General features: G+C 25.4%; 8 protein-coding genes across 19 annotated transcripts; 3 read left to right on the top strand and 5 right to left on the bottom strand.

Annotated features, from left to right (window-relative positions):
• Positions 1 to 516: 516 nt before the first annotated feature.
• On the bottom strand, positions 517 to 5,375 carry LOC122569444 (phosphorylated adapter RNA export protein). Of its 4 annotated transcripts, none has more exons than XM_043730517.1 (5): positions 5,239 to 5,375; positions 2,405 to 2,481; positions 1,532 to 2,147; positions 1,189 to 1,464; positions 517 to 1,121 (listed from the first exon to the last, which is right to left on the bottom strand). In XM_043730517.1, exons 2-5 carry the CDS (start codon positions 2,453 to 2,455, stop codon positions 856 to 858), a joined length of 1,209 nt encoding a protein of 402 aa, XP_043586452.1. In that variant the 5' UTR covers positions 2,456 to 2,481; positions 5,239 to 5,375; the 3' UTR covers positions 517 to 855. The 4 variants fall into 4 exon arrangements, with proteins under 4 accessions (XP_043586452.1, XP_043586464.1, XP_043586474.1 ...); XM_043730529.1 differs by lacking the exon at positions 2,405 to 2,481 and having other exon boundaries at positions 1,532 to 1,907; positions 2,000 to 2,147; positions 5,239 to 5,372; XM_043730539.1 differs by lacking the exon at positions 5,239 to 5,375 and having other exon boundaries at positions 1,532 to 1,907; positions 2,000 to 2,147; positions 2,405 to 2,488.
• Positions 2,590 to 4,704, top strand: LOC122569481 (probable oligoribonuclease). 3 transcript variants are annotated; one of them, XM_043730607.1, is made up of 5 exons: positions 2,590 to 2,636; positions 3,636 to 3,715; positions 3,787 to 3,948; positions 4,038 to 4,261; positions 4,339 to 4,704. In XM_043730607.1, the coding sequence occupies exons 2-5, from the start codon at positions 3,656 to 3,658 to the stop codon at positions 4,466 to 4,468; spliced, it is 576 nt and encodes a 191-aa protein (XP_043586542.1). In that variant the 5' UTR covers positions 2,590 to 2,636; positions 3,636 to 3,655; the 3' UTR covers positions 4,469 to 4,704. The 3 variants fall into 3 exon arrangements, with proteins under 3 accessions (XP_043586542.1, XP_043586521.1, XP_043586531.1); XM_043730586.1 differs by lacking the exon at positions 2,590 to 2,636 and adding an exon at positions 3,003 to 3,304 and having other exon boundaries at positions 4,339 to 4,697; XM_043730596.1 differs by lacking the exon at positions 2,590 to 2,636 and adding an exon at positions 3,303 to 3,424.
• Positions 5,376 to 5,400: 25 nt separating the features above from the next.
• LOC122569529 lies at positions 5,401 to 6,545 on the top strand. 2 transcript variants are annotated; one of them, XM_043730696.1, is made up of 4 exons: positions 5,401 to 5,544; positions 5,816 to 6,084; positions 6,175 to 6,276; positions 6,355 to 6,545. In XM_043730696.1, exons 2-4 carry the CDS (start codon positions 5,836 to 5,838, stop codon positions 6,484 to 6,486), a joined length of 483 nt encoding a protein of 160 aa, XP_043586631.1. In that variant the 5' UTR covers positions 5,401 to 5,544; positions 5,816 to 5,835; the 3' UTR covers positions 6,487 to 6,545. The 2 variants fall into 2 exon arrangements, with proteins under 2 accessions (XP_043586631.1, XP_043586642.1); XM_043730707.1 differs by lacking the exon at positions 5,401 to 5,544 and adding an exon at positions 5,616 to 5,740.
• Positions 6,546 to 6,730: 185 nt separating this feature from the next.
• On the bottom strand, positions 6,731 to 8,813 carry LOC122569472 (exosome complex component RRP42). 2 transcript variants are annotated; one of them, XM_043730564.1, is made up of 6 exons: positions 8,545 to 8,813; positions 8,253 to 8,449; positions 7,906 to 8,071; positions 7,629 to 7,823; positions 7,317 to 7,472; positions 6,731 to 6,896 (listed from the first exon to the last, which is right to left on the bottom strand). In XM_043730564.1, the coding sequence occupies exons 1-6, from the start codon at positions 8,599 to 8,601 to the stop codon at positions 6,792 to 6,794; spliced, it is 876 nt and encodes a 291-aa protein (XP_043586499.1). In that variant the 5' UTR covers positions 8,602 to 8,813; the 3' UTR covers positions 6,731 to 6,791. The 2 variants fall into 2 exon arrangements, with proteins under 2 accessions (XP_043586499.1, XP_043586507.1); XM_043730572.1 differs by having other exon boundaries at positions 8,253 to 8,445; positions 8,545 to 8,812.
• LOC122569509 (outer dynein arm-docking complex subunit 4-like) lies at positions 8,628 to 15,313 on the bottom strand. Of its 4 annotated transcripts, none has more exons than XM_043730664.1 (3): positions 10,712 to 10,903; positions 9,258 to 9,579; positions 8,628 to 8,766 (listed from the first exon to the last, which is right to left on the bottom strand). In XM_043730664.1, the coding sequence occupies exons 1-2, from the start codon at positions 10,901 to 10,903 to the stop codon at positions 9,277 to 9,279; spliced, it is 495 nt and encodes a 164-aa protein (XP_043586599.1). In that variant the 3' UTR covers positions 8,628 to 8,766; positions 9,258 to 9,276. The 4 variants fall into 4 exon arrangements, with proteins under 4 accessions (XP_043586599.1, XP_043586614.1, XP_043586622.1 ...); XM_043730679.1 differs by lacking the exons at positions 8,628 to 8,766; positions 10,712 to 10,903 and adding exons at positions 13,661 to 13,805; positions 14,316 to 15,310 and having other exon boundaries at positions 8,988 to 9,579; XM_043730687.1 differs by lacking the exons at positions 8,628 to 8,766; positions 10,712 to 10,903 and adding an exon at positions 14,316 to 15,313 and having other exon boundaries at positions 8,988 to 9,579.
• On the bottom strand, positions 10,976 to 12,295 carry LOC122569559. Its single transcript, XM_043730773.1, has one exon. It carries the CDS (start codon positions 11,321 to 11,323, stop codon positions 10,976 to 10,978), a length of 348 nt encoding a protein of 115 aa, XP_043586708.1. The 5' UTR covers positions 11,324 to 12,295.
• A 686-nt stretch (positions 15,314 to 15,999) lies between the features above and the next one.
• Positions 16,000 to 17,049, bottom strand: LOC122569553 (NADH dehydrogenase [ubiquinone] 1 alpha subcomplex subunit 12). The gene is made up of 3 exons (XM_043730761.1): positions 16,913 to 17,049; positions 16,599 to 16,681; positions 16,000 to 16,336 (listed from the first exon to the last, which is right to left on the bottom strand). The coding sequence occupies exons 1-3, from the start codon at positions 17,014 to 17,016 to the stop codon at positions 16,095 to 16,097; spliced, it is 429 nt and encodes a 142-aa protein (XP_043586696.1). The 5' UTR covers positions 17,017 to 17,049; the 3' UTR covers positions 16,000 to 16,094.
• LOC122569503 lies at positions 17,041 to 20,182 on the top strand. 2 transcript variants are annotated; one of them, XM_043730648.1, is made up of 3 exons: positions 17,041 to 17,229; positions 19,174 to 19,471; positions 19,795 to 20,182. In XM_043730648.1, exons 2-3 carry the CDS (start codon positions 19,215 to 19,217, stop codon positions 20,048 to 20,050), a joined length of 513 nt encoding a protein of 170 aa, XP_043586583.1. In that variant the 5' UTR covers positions 17,041 to 17,229; positions 19,174 to 19,214; the 3' UTR covers positions 20,051 to 20,182. The 2 variants fall into 2 exon arrangements, 1 of the variants encoding a protein (XP_043586583.1); XR_006317483.1 differs by lacking the exons at positions 19,174 to 19,471; positions 19,795 to 20,182 and adding an exon at positions 17,291 to 18,932.
• Positions 20,183 to 20,272: the final 90 nt, after the last annotated feature.

Genomic DNA, 20,272 nt, shown 5'->3' with positions numbered 1-20,272 from the left:
TAAAATTATATGACCATATAACCAATGCATTTAATACAAAATTGGAATTTTAAACATCCAACTACATAAAACTTTTAAATAATTCAGTCTTATTTTACTTGATTTTTGCAATATAACAGTGAATTTATCTTAATAATAAAATAATTAAATAGCTATTTATTTGAAATATATAATCATGTTGCTACATTTAAAAAAATTTAACCAATATCAAGGTATTTTAATTAAATCTCTCAAATTTATATATTGTATAACATTGATAAGCAAAGAAACAAATTATTATGCACATAATATTTAAAGTAAAATTTTGTACATGAGATAAATCGTTTAATATATTATACAAAGTACAAATAATCTAATATTTATTTCCATAGTGACTTTTATGTACAAAAAACAATCTTCAACGATGAAAATTTCATAAAAATGGTGTAACACAAATATTTATATATTATGTTACTGTAATTTCTATGAAACTTCATTTTTGTTACGTCTCTTACATTTTTTTACATCTATCTTAATAATAAATAGAAATGTGTTAAATGAAACATAAAAAAAGAGTATACAAATATTTTTTGTTTTTCAAAGTTTGAGAAAATAACAAAGTATATTACCATAATATGTACATTTGATAAATTATTTTATCACAATGTGGAACGTCGTTGCAATAGATTTGGACTGATCATGATTATTTGATCATGCCCACAAATTTTATCTGTGTATACTGTAGGCAAACGTACAAATTACATGAATTGTATTCACATAATCTATGTATATAGATATTTTGTAAAGATCAGAACTTTTTTCAATTTTGTACAAATTATTTGCGCAATACATTTGTTACAAAGAAATTATAATATTTTAAAGTACTTCCATACTGTCTATGTCTATTCCAATATCAAGGAAATCATCTCCATAACTTTGAACATGCCTTTGTACAAGTGGATGCTCTGAATGATCTGGATCATCTGTTACAGGACTAGGTGGCGGATTAGTCATTGTCCGATCAGAATCGACTGGCATTCTATCCATACCTTCTCCACGTCTTAATCTTGCTTCTTCTGCTATTTCTCTTGTGGAAAGTTCTGCTTTTGTTAGCAAGGCAGGAAGATCTTTTTCTGAACCATCTATAATAAACATTAAAAATATTTTTATTAAGAAAGAATTCTTCTTATCATATAACAAATAACTTACTTTCTAAACATTTTATTAATTCTTGTGCTTTCTGCCTTCTTGCAACGGCATCAGCTTTCCTTTGTTCAGCATGTTCTTTTTTATCATAATAAAAAATTTCACTTATTTTTTCTCGTGGGATATGTTCATCATTTTTTACTAACCACAAATATACACCTCCTGCAGTTCTTCTTCTAGATCCATTCATTATTAACATACCACCCCCTTCTTCAATCTTTTTAGTTTTTTGAAAGAAATCAATGGCTTTTTCTTTACCAATTATATCTACAATCCTCCCTACAAAGTGTACAAGTTTAAATAACTATATACATACATTAATTTAAGGTAAAAACAAATTTCTTACTTATAAGAAGATCCTTTTTCTCGTTAAGTTTTGATGTTATGTCAGTAGCCACATCTGAATCAGTTGATTCAACTGTTGTACTTAGATCTGCTATTTTTCTAGAAGCTCCTTTCTGATTATCTACGTCCATCGAATTACGTTTTTTTCCTAATCTCAATTTAACATTAGTTCTATCAGAATTTGTCCTTTTATTTGTTAGCCTTCTTTCCCCATCCTTTTCATCTTCTGAGCTATTATTATTGCGGTGCTCCATATTCCAAGTCCCATTAAAAGAATAACGGTGTGGAATGTTATAACTCTCAACACTACGATCTTGATTTTGTTTTTTAGTTACACCACATAATACTAGATTTTCTGTTAAAGATTCTTCTTGTAACTGAGGACACCATATTTTATATTTATCATTTTTGTCTGACCAATTTTTTGTCATATTTCTAGATCGTTTCAGTTTTAATTTAGGTCTTTTACTTTTAATATGTCCAGAATCTGAATCAGAATCACTTTCAGAATCCGCAGAATCATCAGACTCGTCGCTATAACCCATTTTTACATTTTCTTCTTTATTTGGAACTGCATGAGGTCTTTTTAGGACATTATATGTTTCGATATCGCTTGCCTAGATAAAAATATATTATAATAATTAACGAATATACTTCATCGGCATAAAAATAACTTTTACATTTAATATTTAAAAAATGCTTTTAAGAAATATAGTATCACAGTTACAAAGTCTAGAAGATTTATATTATTCAAATAATATATTTCAATTGAAATAATTTTAATTCAACTATGAATTTTAACGTTAAAACGCAATGTCTTTATGGTTATAATAGGTTAGACTCCTGTCAAATATAAACTTTTACAATATTTCACCTCATCATCTATAACTTCACCATCTTCAAGTTCTAAGGGTTCTGCTTCCATAGTATTCTTCTCAAAAACTACGATTTCTTTAACAAATAATTATTGAATAAAATTATGGTCATCCAATAACTCCAAAGGAGTCTTTTTTCTATGAAATCTTAACGATAGTTTTTTCACAATTCCGTCATTGCCGCCACCACTGCTGTGTATTCTCTGCTTTTCTGTTTAGTGGTTTCTATAGGTCAATTTGATTCTATTTTATCAGGTTTTACTAATATAAGATTTTCTAATAAGAAGATAAATTTAAATCAGCCTAATAATCTTGGTTTTACTAACATAGAATTGAGAAAGTTTGGAATTTTTACTGTAAATTTTATATATTACTTACTAAAATAATTTAATATAATTTATTTTAAAAAATTACATATATTGTAAATTTGAACTTGTTCTTTTAGTAAATTAATTATATTTTTTATAATTTCTTTACAAAACGTCCAAATATTTTATATCAAAATCTTTTTATATTATGAATTTATAAACATTTTTTCTTATATTTCTAATAGAAAAAATTGAAAAAGGTAATAAGCAAATAATAAGTAATACTCTGTTATATACGATTAATAACAAAATAGGAATTGAATTTTACTTTACTATACTAATTTGTAGTTATCTTTCGATAGTGAATTTTGTTATATCTACCATTACTAATATCTCTATATAGTTGAATTTTATACACTTGCGTATGCTTTCTGTGATCTCTTACTCGTAGTTTGGCATTCAAACATTTTATAAATTTCTTAGAAATTGAAATAGATTAAAATTTATTATAAATGAAGACGATTTTTGCATATTGTTTGAAATGGTCAAAAAATTGTCTTCGATTAACTGTTCCTCGTTATTTCCACACTGGTAATCTGAACTGTGTATACTTTGTATCATCCTCAATATAGTTTATTTGTTACAAACTTTACTATGAACAATTTATTAAATTTGGGATAAATACCTCAAAAATATAATACAATAAATAATGTAATAATCAATGCAAATAAAAACAAATTCGCTATTTTTAAAATATTTTTACAATTATATTTTGGCAACGAAAAAACATTTAGAATTTAGAATTTTATAATAGAAGGGAACAAATTTAATATATTCAATAATTTATTCAATGCTTATTATTGCAAAAAAAGTATAATTTTCTCCATATATTCTGAAACTAATGAAAAATTTCTTTGAACAGCTAAATCACCTGTGCTATTCATGAATACAAATATAGCAGAAAGGATTTTGAATGATTACATTGTTTGGTTAGATATGGAAGTACGTTAATACCATTAAATAATTTTACACTATAGAATACGTTTTTCTATATTACGTTACATATATTTCAGATGAGTGGCCTTGATATAAATACATCTCAAATCTTGGAAATAGCATGCTTAATCACTAATAAAGATTTAAAAGTTGTAAGCGAGGATCTAAATATTATTATACATCAGCCAAAAGAAATATTAAACAATATGAATGACTGGTGCCAGACAACTCATCAAAAAGTAAACACACTAAATGAAATTGTAACACAGGTAGTTAGATTCAATAATGATATACAAACCTTTATAAGGTATATTTTTTATATTTCTAGACAGGATTAATCAATGAGTCCCGTTTAAGTAAAACTACAGTAGAAAATGCTGAACAGATTGTACTAAAGTATTTAAAAACATATATTAAAGAAGAAGCAACATGCCCACTAGCAGGAAGTTCAGTTTATGTGGATCGCATGTTTTTATATAAATATATGCCATTAGTTAATAATTATTTACATTATAGAATTATTGATACTTCTACTATTAAAGAATTAATTAAGTAGGTATTAGGAATACTTCTTTTTACATTATATTTTATATATTTAATGAAAAAGTACATAATTATTTTAATTTCAGGAAATGGAATATAAATGTACCTATTTTTAAAAAAAATCATGTTCATAGAGCATTGCCCGATGTAAAAGAAAGTATAAGAGAATTACAATATTATAAAGATCATATATTCGATCTATGTATTAGAAGTTAATATGATCATGAATTTTATTTTACAAAAGTAACAATCAATAATATCAAAATAATAAACAAGCAATACAATTAGATAATAATTAACAAATGTCAAAGATAATAGAAAACTGTATATTGTAATATAAAATATTTTAATACCATGCTTAATGCTTGAATTTAATTATTTAAATACACATTTAACAATTTAATAAACATTGTGTTATATGTTCATGTCAAATTTATCTCTTTAAAACTACAAAATGTTTTTATTTAAATATATATACATAACTTCCAGATTTTATTAATTATCATTTTAATTTTTATTTACTCATGGAAATTTTATGATTAACAAAGTTTATTTGTTTATAACCTATTTTGTAATGTTCTGATATATTGTAAAATATTAAATATAAATAAAAAATAAAATTGTAAAAATTACGAATTTTATAAAATAATTTTTTTCTGTGTAGTTTGTAAACATAAAAGACGGTAATCAGAAATTTCAGTTCATAAAAGGCATTATATTTTTTGTGTATATTGTAAACACATATTTAATTACATCAATTAATTTATAAAAAATTAATTAAATGGAATATCTTTATAATATATCTATTCACGTCAAACTTAAATTTAAGGCATTAGTACAAACAAGAGGATATTTATGTAATGTAAAATATTATGAATGATGAAAAAAATATGTCAAAGTAAAATACATTAAAAGAACTCGACTCTGCGCTGCAAATGTTATTGGTAAATACCAAACTTTGAGATAAACGTTATAAATATACTAACTGTTTTTTCCTTTTAAAATTTGAATATTGAAAATGTAGATTATTAACTGTTTGGTCGTAAAACTATATGCCAACTAAATATCTCAAGTTCTATCACTGATGAAAACTTTATTTAAAATCAGGCTTACGTTTCTTCCAGTTCTTTCTTAGTAAACTGCACATGTATATCATACTGACTGTCATGTAATGTAATGCGCATGCTTGTTAAAGAAATTAAAGGTTATATTCAATCGCATATTGTATGACGTAATTTGCGATTAACTTTTATAGGATATAAGTATTGTCTTTAATATCTATCAACAATTACGTAAGTACAATTGATTATTTTGTGTATTTTGTATAGTTTATATTATAATAGTTATATTATAAATGTATGTAATCTACTGTATGCTTTAATTTTTATATAAATTAAATTAGTATTACGTACATACTTTATACGCGCGTAAAGACACAAATTTTATATAAATATCAGGTTTTACTTTTCTCCATATTTTGTATTTTATGTAATTAATATCATTGATAAATACATTCTCAACATTTTACAATTATTTGGCTATTATATCATTACAATTTTATAGTTTCAGTTAATTTGTTTACAATGGCATCTTCAATTAGTGGTGGTGTAAAACCAATGAGTATTGGTGGCCGTGTAGTGAGAGAAAGAGAACGTTTGATTGGTATGTCAGATGAAGAACGTGCATGGAGAGCTCGGTATCTTAAAAGCCTGATTCTTGCACCAGAAGAGCCATTAAACACAAAGGAATATTATAGGCATCTTTATAATCCACTTCGAAGATTCTATAGAATACCTTTAAATGCTCTTGAAGGATTATTAACTCCTCTTATGGTAAAAGAATAAAACTTTTAGGTAGACCATTTATCAAAAGTAATTTCATTAGTTGATACTATTTTTGTTTGATATTATATTTAATTATAGGGTAATAAGAATGCAATGATTTTACGTTATGTCACAGCAAAATGTTTGATGGGTCTTGTTATACTTTATGGTGTACGGTATTACTACAAATATAACACAGGCGTAAGAAATAATTTTTCAGTATATCGCAAATGGAACATCTTGATATTAAGTATCACACCAAAATATTTATTTTCATAGAATTGGATGCGACAATCTGGTTGGATGGTGAGACCAACACGTGAAGAAAGAATTCCGGGAACTAAAGATTACAAAGGTCTCGAGAAGCCAAAAACTTTTGCTACATATGGTTTTGAGAATTCTCCCATATAAGAATTATTGTAATTACTACTAAGTAGTATCTAAACATAATAAAATAGTGATTCAAGATATATTGTATGTTTTATGTTTCTTTATTATAATTTTTTATTTATTATTCTTTCTTTAAATAAAATATCTCGTTTATTTCACTTACAAATTATCCACTTGTACAGAATTAATAGATTGAAAATACATATAAAAAAGAAAAAGCTATTTAAAAGACATGAGATATAAGAATGACAAAAAATTCAATACATTTATATGTAAAATTAAATTATATTTAGGATGAAAGGTATACTTATATTTATTACAAATATTTATCTAAGAAATCCTAATATTTGTCTTCGTTGTCCAAGTTGACTTTCTTTTTTCAGTGCTTTCATAAGACTTTCATTTAATTGTAATCCTATATTTTTACCCATCTGAAAACATAATTTTGTTACTTTTGATATATACATATTCAAGATGTGGCAGAATGCATGGTATAACTAGATGACATTAACATTGTATACAACATTTTTTTCGAGAAAATTTTTTCGAGTTTGGATATATATAGACAAGAAATAGTTTAGTACATTTGTAGTCAATTATTAATGTACTTAGTATTAGTCTAGTATAAATTCATATGTACCTAACGAATTAACGATTTCTCAAATTTCATTTTCTTGAAAACAATGGTTCAAATGAGAAAATTTTATTCTATATTTTTTATTTGCTTCTGCACATAAAATAATTTCTCACTATTCTTATTATTTCTTATTGTTGTACCACGCACCCTATTAAACCTTGCATACATATGTGTACAGGATTAATTTATTTACAATAAATAACAATATAATTACTTGCAACATTTTGATAAAAGTATTAGACTGAATACTCCCATAACCCAACTTAATCACTGATGAAACTTTACCATTTGGTAATACAGACATGACAATACTACTTGCACTACATACTTCTTCTTCCGAGGTTGGATCCACGATGTAATTATCACCAATCTGTAGAAAAATTTAAATAATAGTCTAAACTATGCATGTATATATATACAAACATTTGATAGTTTTCATATTTCAAATTCAATATGAAATCCCTTTTTTTTAATATCCATAATATAAAAATTATGAAATATATAATATAAATTGATAGAAACATACTTTGCACAGTGTAACAATAATTGGATAATTGCTGGTATCTAATTTTATGCAGTCATAAGCATCATCTGATAATTCAATATCTGGTTCCCCACCATCCAGAGTCGCAGCTGTAATTTTTGGTATTTCTGTACTATTTAATGCAGCCTTAACTGTAATTCCTACTGCATCAAAAAGATTGCCACCACACTGAAGAATCTATGTACATACATTATGTGTGTATAAAATATTTAAATTATTGTTCTTATAATATTTATTTAGATGTATAAACACTATTTACCAAAATATCAACATATATTTTCCAACATTTCTTATGAGGTAAAATACATAATGTCCTTAAATCAAAAGCATTACGCGTTTGATAAGCAGCTGTTAAAATGTTACTTATTTCAGTTGCTAAATCATCACCACCTTTTCCTTCAAATGCTGGAGTTGCAGTAGCAGAACTGAAACATAATACGCAATATGAATTAATTAGCACATATTTATCTTTTTAACCACTATAAAATTATCTATTTAATTTTAATTTTATTAGAAATATAAGGGATTTCGCTTTATAAAACAATTACTTGGACATTAGTAAAGGATATCAAATATTCAATAACCACTATGAGAAGCATTACATACCAATCAACAAAAAATTCTAATTTTCCTTCATTTGATCTGTCAGCGTGAGGTACATCAAGTTCTATTTTAATGCCAACAAGTATATCCGTATTTCCTATGCGTAATCTTGCAGATCCATGTGTTTGTGGCATTAATTTAGTTTCAATTTCCATTGATCGATATTCGCATCGTCGCCTACCATCATTTCTAAAGTCTGCCTTATGATTATAGAATCGTAAAAATATGACGAAATAACTTTTATTATAAAAATAAGTATGTATAAATATATATATAGATTTTTATATTAACTTACATCTATTCCATGGAGAATGAAAGTCTTTTCACCGGAACTTAAAACAGTTTCTGCCATTATAAAATACTTCGTTTTTGCGTGTTTTATAAACAAATTTCAATATGCTTTTATATTAGCATTCAAACACAGAAAGGGGATATAATAAATAGTCCTCTCGCCGTAATATTTTGTTGTGTTTTATTATATGTATGTGAGTATATGCAATTTAAGAGACTATCTAACCTACATACAAGTGACACAATTATTCCTTCTTACTCTAATGGTAATATCAGGTAATATTAATGTAATAAATGTACTACCTATTTAATGAAATTATAAAATTACGAAAAATATTAAATACGTTGATGACATTAAATATGTTTATTTAATTATTATCAAGGAAAGAAAAATTAATTTATTTATAATTAAACAAATTTATTTATATACTGTATAATATATCTCACTATCACTAGTTTATATATGAAACATTCATTATAAAAGAATAATGTTACTTGTATTCAGAATAAATAAATAAATAAATGAATATGTATATAATATGTATGTATGTATAAAATTTTTTCTACATTTCTACGCTATATTTTAAGTATACATAAATGTTTTATTGCATATATTTGTAAACATATTTAACAGTTTCTTCCATGGTTGATTAACCGCTAAACTTATAAAAATCGTCGATTTAAAAAGGTGTTATTTCAAGTATTCTGTATAATTACGTTTTTATGATAGAAACATTCAATTTTTACGTAGTATATTTTGTATCGCATTTTTCGCTTTTTGAACACCAAGGCGGAACTGTCCGTATTCTGGACGTATTCTCATGCCACGGTAATAATATACAAGACTCATTTCAAAATCACCAATGCAGTATAAAGCTTCTGCTTTACAGTATATTGCGTTAGCCATGCTGACATTTTTCATTTTATATTGTAATGCGTTCTCAGCATCTTGCAGTGCTTTCTGGGGCTCTCCTAATAAAAGATGACATTTACTTCGTGCTATTAATGCATTGTTATCGTTTGGCTCAAGATCTAATGCCTGGCAGAGAAGAATAATATTAATTATATGATGTAATTACATTGTACTCAAAATATAGTGTGAAAAACAAACAGTTAACGGATATATATAAATATTTCGTGTGTAATAATTTTTAATGAAGAATAGTATGTATATATGTATACTTTATTAATTATTTTTTATTACTTTGTATAATATCTAATAAGATGAAGATATTAGAGAATTGCACTATAATGGAAAAATGATATATTTTGTATCTTTTAAACGTTAATTGATAAAGACAATTACTAATAATTCGCTATTTCTATTATAATACAAACTGTTTTATCTACTATTAATTAATTTCATTCAACTTATTAAATGAAATGTATGTTACAGTAAAAGTGTTAATTAAATGAATATATAAATTTATTATGTATTGTCAATGTATGTTTAATGTTTCACAATGATGTGATAAGTAAATGTATTTACGAACAATGAAATTTAAATTTTTACTAATAATTTTGCACACAGATATGCTACATACATATTTTTTAATAAATTGACTAGTAGGCATGTTTATGTAAATGTTTAATAACAAGAATAATTGATAAAAGTACGATGTTATAATATTAATATGAGCTTCTCGATCGATTTTTGTTTGACCTTTGATTAGATTCTTAACATTTTCTTAAATGCTATTTTTTTAATGATGGTGTTTTTTGTACTAAATCTACATATACATCTTTAAAAAGAATGCGAGATATAAAATAAATATAATAAATAAAGATAATAATACAGAAACTAATATAATATTTTACTGTGTCCTAATTTCTTTCTTAATTCTATTATAGAAAACAAATTTTTATTTACCTTTTCAAAGATCGGTTAAACTCATATAATAATATTATTGAAACAAAATACCTTCCGAAATCAATTACACGACTTTAAACAGACGTTATGAATCAGTGTAATGTTTATGTTTAATGCAATTTTTATAGAATGTAGAACACAAAATATATCATAAGGGAAATATTTACATATAACAAATACTAAACATTTTAGATGATTAATTTTTATACAACTTGAAATTCCTTTGCAATTGGAAAATGGGCGGGGGGGGGGCGGGGGAATAGCAAAACATCAAAAAATGAAAATATAATTACATACATACATATATCCGATTAAAAAGAGATTTAAAAAGAACCTTGTTGATACAATTCATTGCGACTTTAACATCGCCAATTCGCATTTCACGTAATCCTAAAGCCAACACAGTTCTGGGCCCAGTGTCTTCTGGCAATTGTAAATTACGATCCTGTTTCTGCTTTATTTTTAACGATTGTTTAATATCTTTGGTTCCCATATTTACCGCGGCAGCGCGATCCTTATCAGTGTATACTTCTTCCTGGTGGCGAGTACCATTATTTAGGCGGCGTCATTTCTTTTTCTTTTGAATGTTCATTTCCGATTCGACTGACAGTTTATTGGATTTACTCTCCCGTTGCTTTTTATTATTTTTCCTATCTTTTTTATCACCATTAATGTGGCTTTCTTTATCGTCATTATCGATGAACTCTTTGTCGGGACAGGTTCCCAAAGATGGAACCTTATCGAAATTTTCCGATTCTTCGAATTGTTTCAAATTTGAAACGCTTTCTGCGGCCACTCGCACGTAGCTTTGCAATAGATCATGGTGATGTATCGTTGGATTCAGTATACCCATAATCTTCGAATCAATATCGTCTTGGGTATTCGTAGTTTCTGATACAAGTACTTCACCCATCGTTGGCTATTCTTTTTTTACGTTTGATCTTGGACTAATTTCCTTCTTTTTTAAAGATGAAATAATGTTGGGAATAAAAGGAAGATTATAATAACGAATACGAGAAGAAAGAAAAATCGCTTTTTGATACTTTTTCTTTGTGTAATTTATATTTGTTTTTGTGTAAAAAATATTTTATGTTAAGAAAATATTTAAAAATATCACTGTGACGATTTTCGGTCTCTTTTTTGTAAATAGTAAATGAAAACCGACAGAACGAATTCACTAAGCGCGTTTCATTCACGAAAATAGCTTAGAATGCAAGGTAAGTATGTACTACTTCGTGTGACTTGCGTGTGGAACAGACGTGTGGTTATCGACACCTTGGTTAGATGCCTTGTCTCCTTAGAAACAGTCAACAATGCGGGCAAATTCGGTATCTAAAAATCACCGATCGTACGTGTGCAAAGGAATTTCAAGTTTCAAGTTTAGTTTGTGTTGTCAGGAAGTATTTATTTTATCCTGTGATATTCAAATTTTATTATTATATATTATTCAAATTTCGTCGGTAGAAATTGATCTTTAAAATTCATAATTGTACAGTACCAAGTTCTGAGTTATTTTAGAGAAGCATTTTTTTACTTTCTGCTTTTCCGCTTAGAATAAAGACTCATTCATGTTGTAATTACGTCAAAATTTTTTACTATGCTAGAAGTTTGTATTACATTATAAAAGATAAAATAATATATGTATGTCTTATAACTAAGTTAATAAGATACAAGGAGCTAATACGAGAAAACTGAAAACTTTTTTAAACGATTTCTACGGATTCATTGATAAAATCTTCACCAATATTATTTGAAACAATTTAATAAGTTCATGTTAGTAATTATAGTTAATAAATTCTAAATTTTATTGATTTGCTACGCATCTTTTAAATCATATGTTACTAATCTTTGTATCAATTAAAAATTTCTTTCTTTCATATTTTTGAAAGTAATACCGATTACATTAAAATCGTTCTTAATAATGGAATTATTTTATAATTCTTATTTAATTTTTTTTTTTTATTAACATTAAACATGCTTATTATTATATTTTCTACTACTTGTATAATTTTGTAATAGTTCTTTAACTATAAATATTTGCTAGTAAAAAAATCGATGTGTATTTATTTCGATGTAATAATATATAGTAAAATTTAAAGGGCAAACTGTTGCGGAATAAATTGTTCTGGTATCGTACATATTTCCTTGCTATACAAATATATAAGTAAATAAATAAATATATATATATATATATATATATGTACAGGGTGTTAAGAATGATTTGTCATGAGCATCATAGCATTATTCTATACTTCTGGTTTGGTGAAGTTTTACAAAAAAAATAGTCATCGAACTGACCTTGACTCTGAAACTCGTGATTTACGTCAATTTGGCGACTACTTTTTTTGAAGATCTTCACTGAGCCAGAGGTGTAGAATAACGATACGTCACTTACGACAAATCATTTTCGAACACTCTCTATATACATGGGTCTAAGAATAATGTGATATTCTCTTTTTAACGGTATAATAAGAGCGTGGTAATCGTAAGTGGTATGGTAAGGTATCTTTTTTTACAAAATAAATTGTTTTTTCTATTATTAATAACAATACAAATATACAATAAATAGTATATATTTGTATAAATATTCTTGTTAAAATTAAATTAGTAAAAAGATAGATCGGTAGTTATTGTCCTAATAAAGTTCGAGAAGATCAATGATAATATTCATTCGATCACATTATTATATCTGTTAATAGCTCATATGTGTATATTTTTTAATAGTACATTATATTAATAACTTTAAAGAAATAATTCAAACAATAAGCTGACAATTAATACATAATTGTCAGTTTTTAATAGAAAATGTAGTAATATTACTTAAAGTATACCGTTTCAATTTATTTTATGTTATGTAAAAGAAAAATAATTTATTCCTACGAAGAAAATATGATTTTGAGTATGCATTTATTTAGTACTTATCAAAATTTCCAATTATACAAAGATAAATTATAATACATTTCAATTCCTTAAACTTAACTTTAAATTTAATATTTTTGCATCTTTCTTGTTTTCTTATATACAATTGGACCAATCGCATACATTGGTTATTAGCAAAGAAAAAGAATTAAAAAGTTACAAGGGTTAAAAATTACTATATAATTTAGACTATTGGAAATAATTTAATAACTCTTGAGCTGATTATTTACTTCTTCACTACACTTCGACACATCAATTCTCATAATTAATTATTCATTTTTAAATGATAATATTTTGAATGAGTTCAAATACGTGAAATTAAAAAACTTACTTTATTGTAAAGGTATATGGCCTTATGGTAATTTTCATTTTTTACGTGGACCATCGCTTCATTTACTAACAATTTTTTTTTTATGGAAGCGAAATGTTTTGCTTGTGATATCGCTTTTTGATGATTTACCATATTAATTTAATGCCTACAATGTGTATTTTGTTAAATGTTTAATTATATGTTATACATATAGATATCCTCTGGTGCGCGAGCAAAAGAGTATAAATTAGAATTATTAGTTTTACATATAATATCTAGAATGCAACGTAAGGTCACATGTTAGATTTTGGATATGCATATTATTAAAATCTCAGCTAATATACTGTATACTAATTAGAGTCATAAGCAAAAGACAGCAATGCAGAAAAGGTATTAAATTTATTCTTTTACCCACTCACTTGAGATATATAATAAATTCATGTTTCTTAAACTCTTCAAACTTAAAATGTATGTATTTAATTTTAATGAACAATTTTTTAGGACGTAATAACTAGTAAATTATTCGTTTAAATAGTAATAAACTTGCCAATTTAAAGAATAAGAATATTCCTCTAATAAAGAGACATACATGTCTATAAGAGGGAAGATATGAATAAAAAATATATATATATATATATGTATGACATATTTTATTAATATATGATATGTAGCTCACCCCCAAATTCCGATCTTCATTTGCCAGAACAACCTTTTTAATCAGTTGAATTTTATACACATTTGTATATTTAATACTTGCGAAGTTCATGAGAGATAAATCCCTGCTCAAATAAATAACGTAAACTTTCTGAGGCTATCTTTAATTCTTAACTTACGACCGAAACTTTTCCGTCTATACTTTTTGTACTGTCTCCCTACTCTTAGTAATCAAGACTAATCAATATGACAGTAGTAACAAGTAACAAGGATGGCTATTCTTTTAGGACTTTTTCTTTTCTTTAAAGTTCGTAATAGAGATATCAATAAACATATCTCGAGTACTAACTTTCTTATTTTTTAATTATATTCTCTACTAAAAAGTCACAGTCACTAATACAGTCATTTCTTATAGATTAATTTAGTATTATCAAGAAATATTCTTAAATTTTATAAATGTAGGTAAATGTTAATATGTAAAGTATGTATATATATAAAAAAAAATGAGCAAGAACTTTACATACAGTAAAGTCTAATTTATTAGCTCCTCATTTATATGAACAAGTTAACGTTGAGCTTTTATTATCCGAACTATAGTCGAACATTATTTCAATTATACACGCACAAACACGTAGTTTGATAATGGATATGTTAATATATACAATCTATATTTTGTATTTAAAAACTATCTGTATGTCAAAGAAGGAGCAATTTAAAATTCTAATACATAAATTCTACTATTCGACTTAATAAGAAAGGTTTAATGGAATAATTAGTTAATCTTTACTATAAGGACTGCTCGGTTATCTGAACTGCATTGTTTTTCGACTTGTTCGTATAAGCGAGATTGTACCTTTAGATCTTATTCTTTTTTCTTCTGAGAAATCTAATGAATTAAGATAATTTGCTAATTCGCTAATAATGAACTATTTATTGTGCGTGTGGTGTGTGTGTGTGCGCGCGCGTGCGTGCGTGTGTGTGTATATATATATATACTTAGAAAATTATTTTCAAATAAAATATATAATTAAATTATTTGTGTATACTCATAACAGTAATATTATTTTACAGTAATATTTTAAAATAGTAAAATATGATAGTAATTATCAAAATATAATTCAAATTCAAATGATAATTTTCAGATAATTATATTTATTAAATAATTATTATGTAATATAATAAAGTATATGTATATATAGAACATATATAATAAAATATAATAGTAATCAAAGTAAAAAAACTAAACTAAAATTTATAAAATATAATCACATAATATTTAACTATAAAGAAAAGCAAAGTACTGTGTCAGTATAATGCCAAAAATAAACATAGCAATAAGTGGCAAGTGAGACCAAATATGATTTAGATTTCAAGACGAGTATTTATATTTATATTTATATGTAAACATATAGGTTATGTTAAGTTACAATTAGGTCTTAAGGTTATATGTTCTATGTTAGCGACTTCATACTACCCATAAAAGCAGATATAAGGAAGTAACATCAAAAACCTCTCAAGACCCGAAAGAGCACATGTGGTGCCGACAAATAATACAATATTTCATTTAACATTAAATTCTGACAATACATATTTTTCAAGAACAGACGGCAGAATTTTTGAAGACTTTATAGTCAGATACAGTATTTTCAAGCTACAATAACTCAATTATTGATAATAATTAATAATATATTAAATAAATATAAATATTAAGTTTCATTATATTTATTTACATTTAACTACATATTATCTTTATTATAATTATCCTATGCAAATCTATATGACAAATTACACTGGAAATATATTACTGCGGTGGTTTCCATGGTATAATTTTTGGCTTTGTAGTAGTATAAGGTATGTAAGCTTCATTGGTACCACTTAAATTTGGCTTGTGATCTGCTATCCATGAATATTTTGGTCGATTAGGATCCTTAGTAGGGATTAAATCGGTTTTATAATGTAACCATCCAAACCATTCTGCAGGGACTTGAGAACCATCATAATCCAAATTAACTTCTTCAGAATATATTACCCATCTATTAGAACCTGTTGTAATGAACATAACAAAAACTTTCTAATTACAGATAACTTCATTGTTTAGTATAATGGTCAACTTTTAATTGTTTATAAATATAATGTTCTTAAATTATACTTAATTATATTGAAAAAGCTGTTTCTTTAAATATATAGTAAGTCTATAATATGTATTTATCTATCTCAATATATAATAAGTACAATATCTTTTGAAATATTTTACACATTCATACTATAAACAAATAAGAAAAGAATTTTCATTTTCTGAACTTACCAACAAAGTTTGAATTATTTTCATAGTATTTGTTGCCATATTTATCCACACCTACTAAAGTACCAGCTTTTAATTCATCCACTCTATAATGTAATATCACATAATGTTATTTGTGATGTTAAGTTATTTTCATATGTTTATGTTGAACTTAAGACAGAAAATAAATATCTATAATCTCACAATCATAAATATTTAAAAGATTAGGTTTACTACTATAAAAGAAATTTTCAATTCCATAGATAACTACAAAAAGTATTGACATATATAAATACTATTTAAGAAAATATTATACATAACAATTGTGTCATGCTAACCTGTATAATGTGAGTAAAGAATTTAGAATACCACCATTTGCTTTTATTGTACGCCAATAATTACAAGCTTTGTCCAGTCCCACAAACTTTGCGATATTCGCCATGTTTCTAAAGATATTTTTACGTACCTTACTACACAGTCACATACACCGATTGTGCCTTACAATTATAAGTACGAGTAATACGACGTACGACCATAGTAATATCCTTAACTACGCAAAATAAACATCTTTCAGGTTAATTATAGTTGTATACAATATGTGTTATACGTATTTTGTACAATAGAAATGCAAATATTGTTTAGAAACTTTATGTATGTAAGTATTATTTATATATGATCGATCTTATATGAGTACAATATAATATTTTTATTTATAGTTGTCATAATTTTAAAAATCTTGAATGTTGAATATGATTTTTTAAACGAAGAGTAACAAAATATTTTGTATGAAATTTAAAAATAATTTCATGTTGTTTATATGAAAGAAAAGCTGCTTAATAGCAGATTTACTATCTGATAGCAGTTAATAGTTTAATAGTGAAGCGATTAACGTTGTAAACGCGGGAATTGTTCAAGTTTAATCATACATTTGTCTCTAAAAAATTGATGTAAAGTATTTCAATTTGTTACGTCGATTAATAGAAATACTATAATATTAAATAAGCAACAAAAATGTACTAATAGATATATATACAATAAATTATAATACAGCTTTAAGAAATAAATGAAGATAGAAACAAAATATATGAAACATGTACTAACTCTAGAAAAGATTATAATAGGCATTATGCCTCAATATAATAAGAAAATATATACATACATATGTACTTAAGTATATTTAAAAAATTATTTTATGTGATACATAATTTTAAATATTGAAGATAAACACTATGTGTAGAAAGTAAGTAATGGAATACAAATCTGTGACAAATATCTGCGTTTAATCGTCGTTTTCAATTATTGGTTTGATATTTCAAGGGTCAAGGTTTAATAATCTGACTCATTGCATGACAATTATTAACTCATTGGTGTTGAGAGTATTCAAAGTTCTATTTCAAATGAAATAAATAGCTTTTGAAAATGTTTTAGTATATTACAGCAAAATTTTATCATTACAATTGATATCTTGAGATCTAAAAGATTGGAATAATTTAAAAATATGATATAAATTTTTTAATTAAGATATCTGAGATAAGATATCTGATTTAATTAAAATATTGTTTTAAAAATTTTTGGAACTTTTAAATCTTTTGAAGATCGTAAATAGGAAATATATAAATTGATTATTATCATGAAAGCATTTATTTTTAAATGTGTATAGTTATTCTGTACATATTTTTTAAATCACCAGCTCTACAACATGCAAAAATTGGAAATTTCTTACCTTAAACGTAAAGAACTAGGTCAAGTTAATGCAAAGGTAGGTTGATAAAGAGAAATTATCTCAATAATGTGTATACGATACTCAATTATGTCAAATACAATGCAATCATCAACGATACAAGTAATGCCTTAGGGAAAAAGAGAAATGGATGACATCCTTAAATCATGATTGTGTTGAGTGATATACAAGAAACATGAAAACTAGTGCAGTATGTACATCCAAGCAGCCGTAAAGCTGGTATGAGGATAATCAGTTCAGACATAAAAATGAGAAAATAGAACACTTGAAGTGCTACATATTAGTAAAAAAATTAGAATATGCAAGTCAAATAGTGTAACAATGATCTCATAATAACAGCATTAAAAAATAAACACTGATCAATATCGCAAGTAGAATGAAATATTTTCATATTATATTATAATACATAAGTAGTATAATTTATGTCATGGATACATATATATTACATTATTATTATGCATACTAAATTAGCGTCTAATGTATATTATAATGGTTAGAATAACTATCCATAAGATAAGAATATATATACTAAATAAATCAATCTGCTACGCCAAAGAACCTCCTTGTAATAGACATAAAGTCTAATATATAATAAAGTACTATTATTATTATTATTATTATTATTATTATTTATATAAATTTCTTTTTTAATTTTAAAGAACAAAATTTCTAATGAAATTCATAGTTCGAGAAATTTTTTAAATCTTTAAAATCATAGTTTTGAATGCGTTTGTTTTTTCTTAAATTTTCTATATTCATTTTCAAAATTTTAGTCTAACCGTATTGATGTTAATGTAACGAACTATGTTTTATATCAATTAGAAAACATAACATATAATGATTAAATTTAATCGATAGCTTTTTATAAAGAAAACGAAGATAGAAACAGATATTTTAGTATGCAAACTGCAACAGTAGAGAAAAGGCGAACTAGATATCAGAAAAAAGCTAACCATGAAGGAAAGCAGAAATATAAGAATAAAATTATTAGTAAAGCTGATAAAAATAAAATAAAAATCGAACTCGATAAGAAAAAAGTGGAAGCCCCGAGAAAACCTAAAAAGGTATTTGAAGATGTACAAATAGCATTTATCTCTGCTATAGATCCTTATGACGCTCCTTTGCAATGGTGGGAAACAGAACACGTAAGATATGCGTAAGTTATAATTTCTACCTCTTATATTAATTTCTTGTCATTTAATTAAAAATCATTTTGTTCTTTTATAGAATTTATATTACTAATTCTACATTACTAATTAATATAGACATTACTAATTCTAATCTTTCGTATCTACGTCTAAAAAAGTATTAGAAACAAAATATTAAATGATACTGTTAAACTACTTGTAACAAATTTATACTAAAATGCAATTATAAATTTTGGACCTGTAATCTCTATTTGTTACTACTCATGTATTTGTGATTTATATAATTTTTACATTATTTTTTAAATCTTATTTATTCATTTGTTATTTCTAGAATAAATTATCCACCGGTAAAATCCCGATTAGAAAAAGTGATGGAAACTCATATCGTACGACTAACCGATCGCAAATACATGTTGCTCCTTATATCTAAGCTCTTGCAGGATCATATGGAGCAACAAGAAACGCGTATCGAGAAGAGAAAGCTGCCATTACCATCGAATATATCTCGCTTATTGAAAATATCTTATAAAATGCTTTCCGAAAAGATACACGATCCTAGATATCTTAAATTAAAACTTTATGTGTGAAAAAATTGTAATTATCATGTATTTAAAATTAAATTAAAATTGTAAAATTATATATAATATACAAGATAATAAAATATTGAAAGTGCTAAATATTCTGCCACCATATTTCTAGCTGTTATTCTTTTTACAACATATTCTATTAATACATTGAAAAGTATTGTACTACGTTATTAACAAAATTATATTTTCTAAATAAAGCAATATAAAAAGCAAAAAATTAAT

The sequence above is a fragment of the Bombus pyrosoma genome, linkage group LG1 (assembly GCF_014825855.1).
Source record: "Bombus pyrosoma isolate SC7728 linkage group LG1, ASM1482585v1, whole genome shotgun sequence".
In the NCBI taxonomy this organism is placed as follows: Eukaryota; Metazoa; Arthropoda; class Insecta; order Hymenoptera; family Apidae; genus Bombus; species Bombus pyrosoma.
Note: the sequence above shows the minus strand (reverse complement) of the source record. Positions and strands in the feature narration are given on the sequence as shown.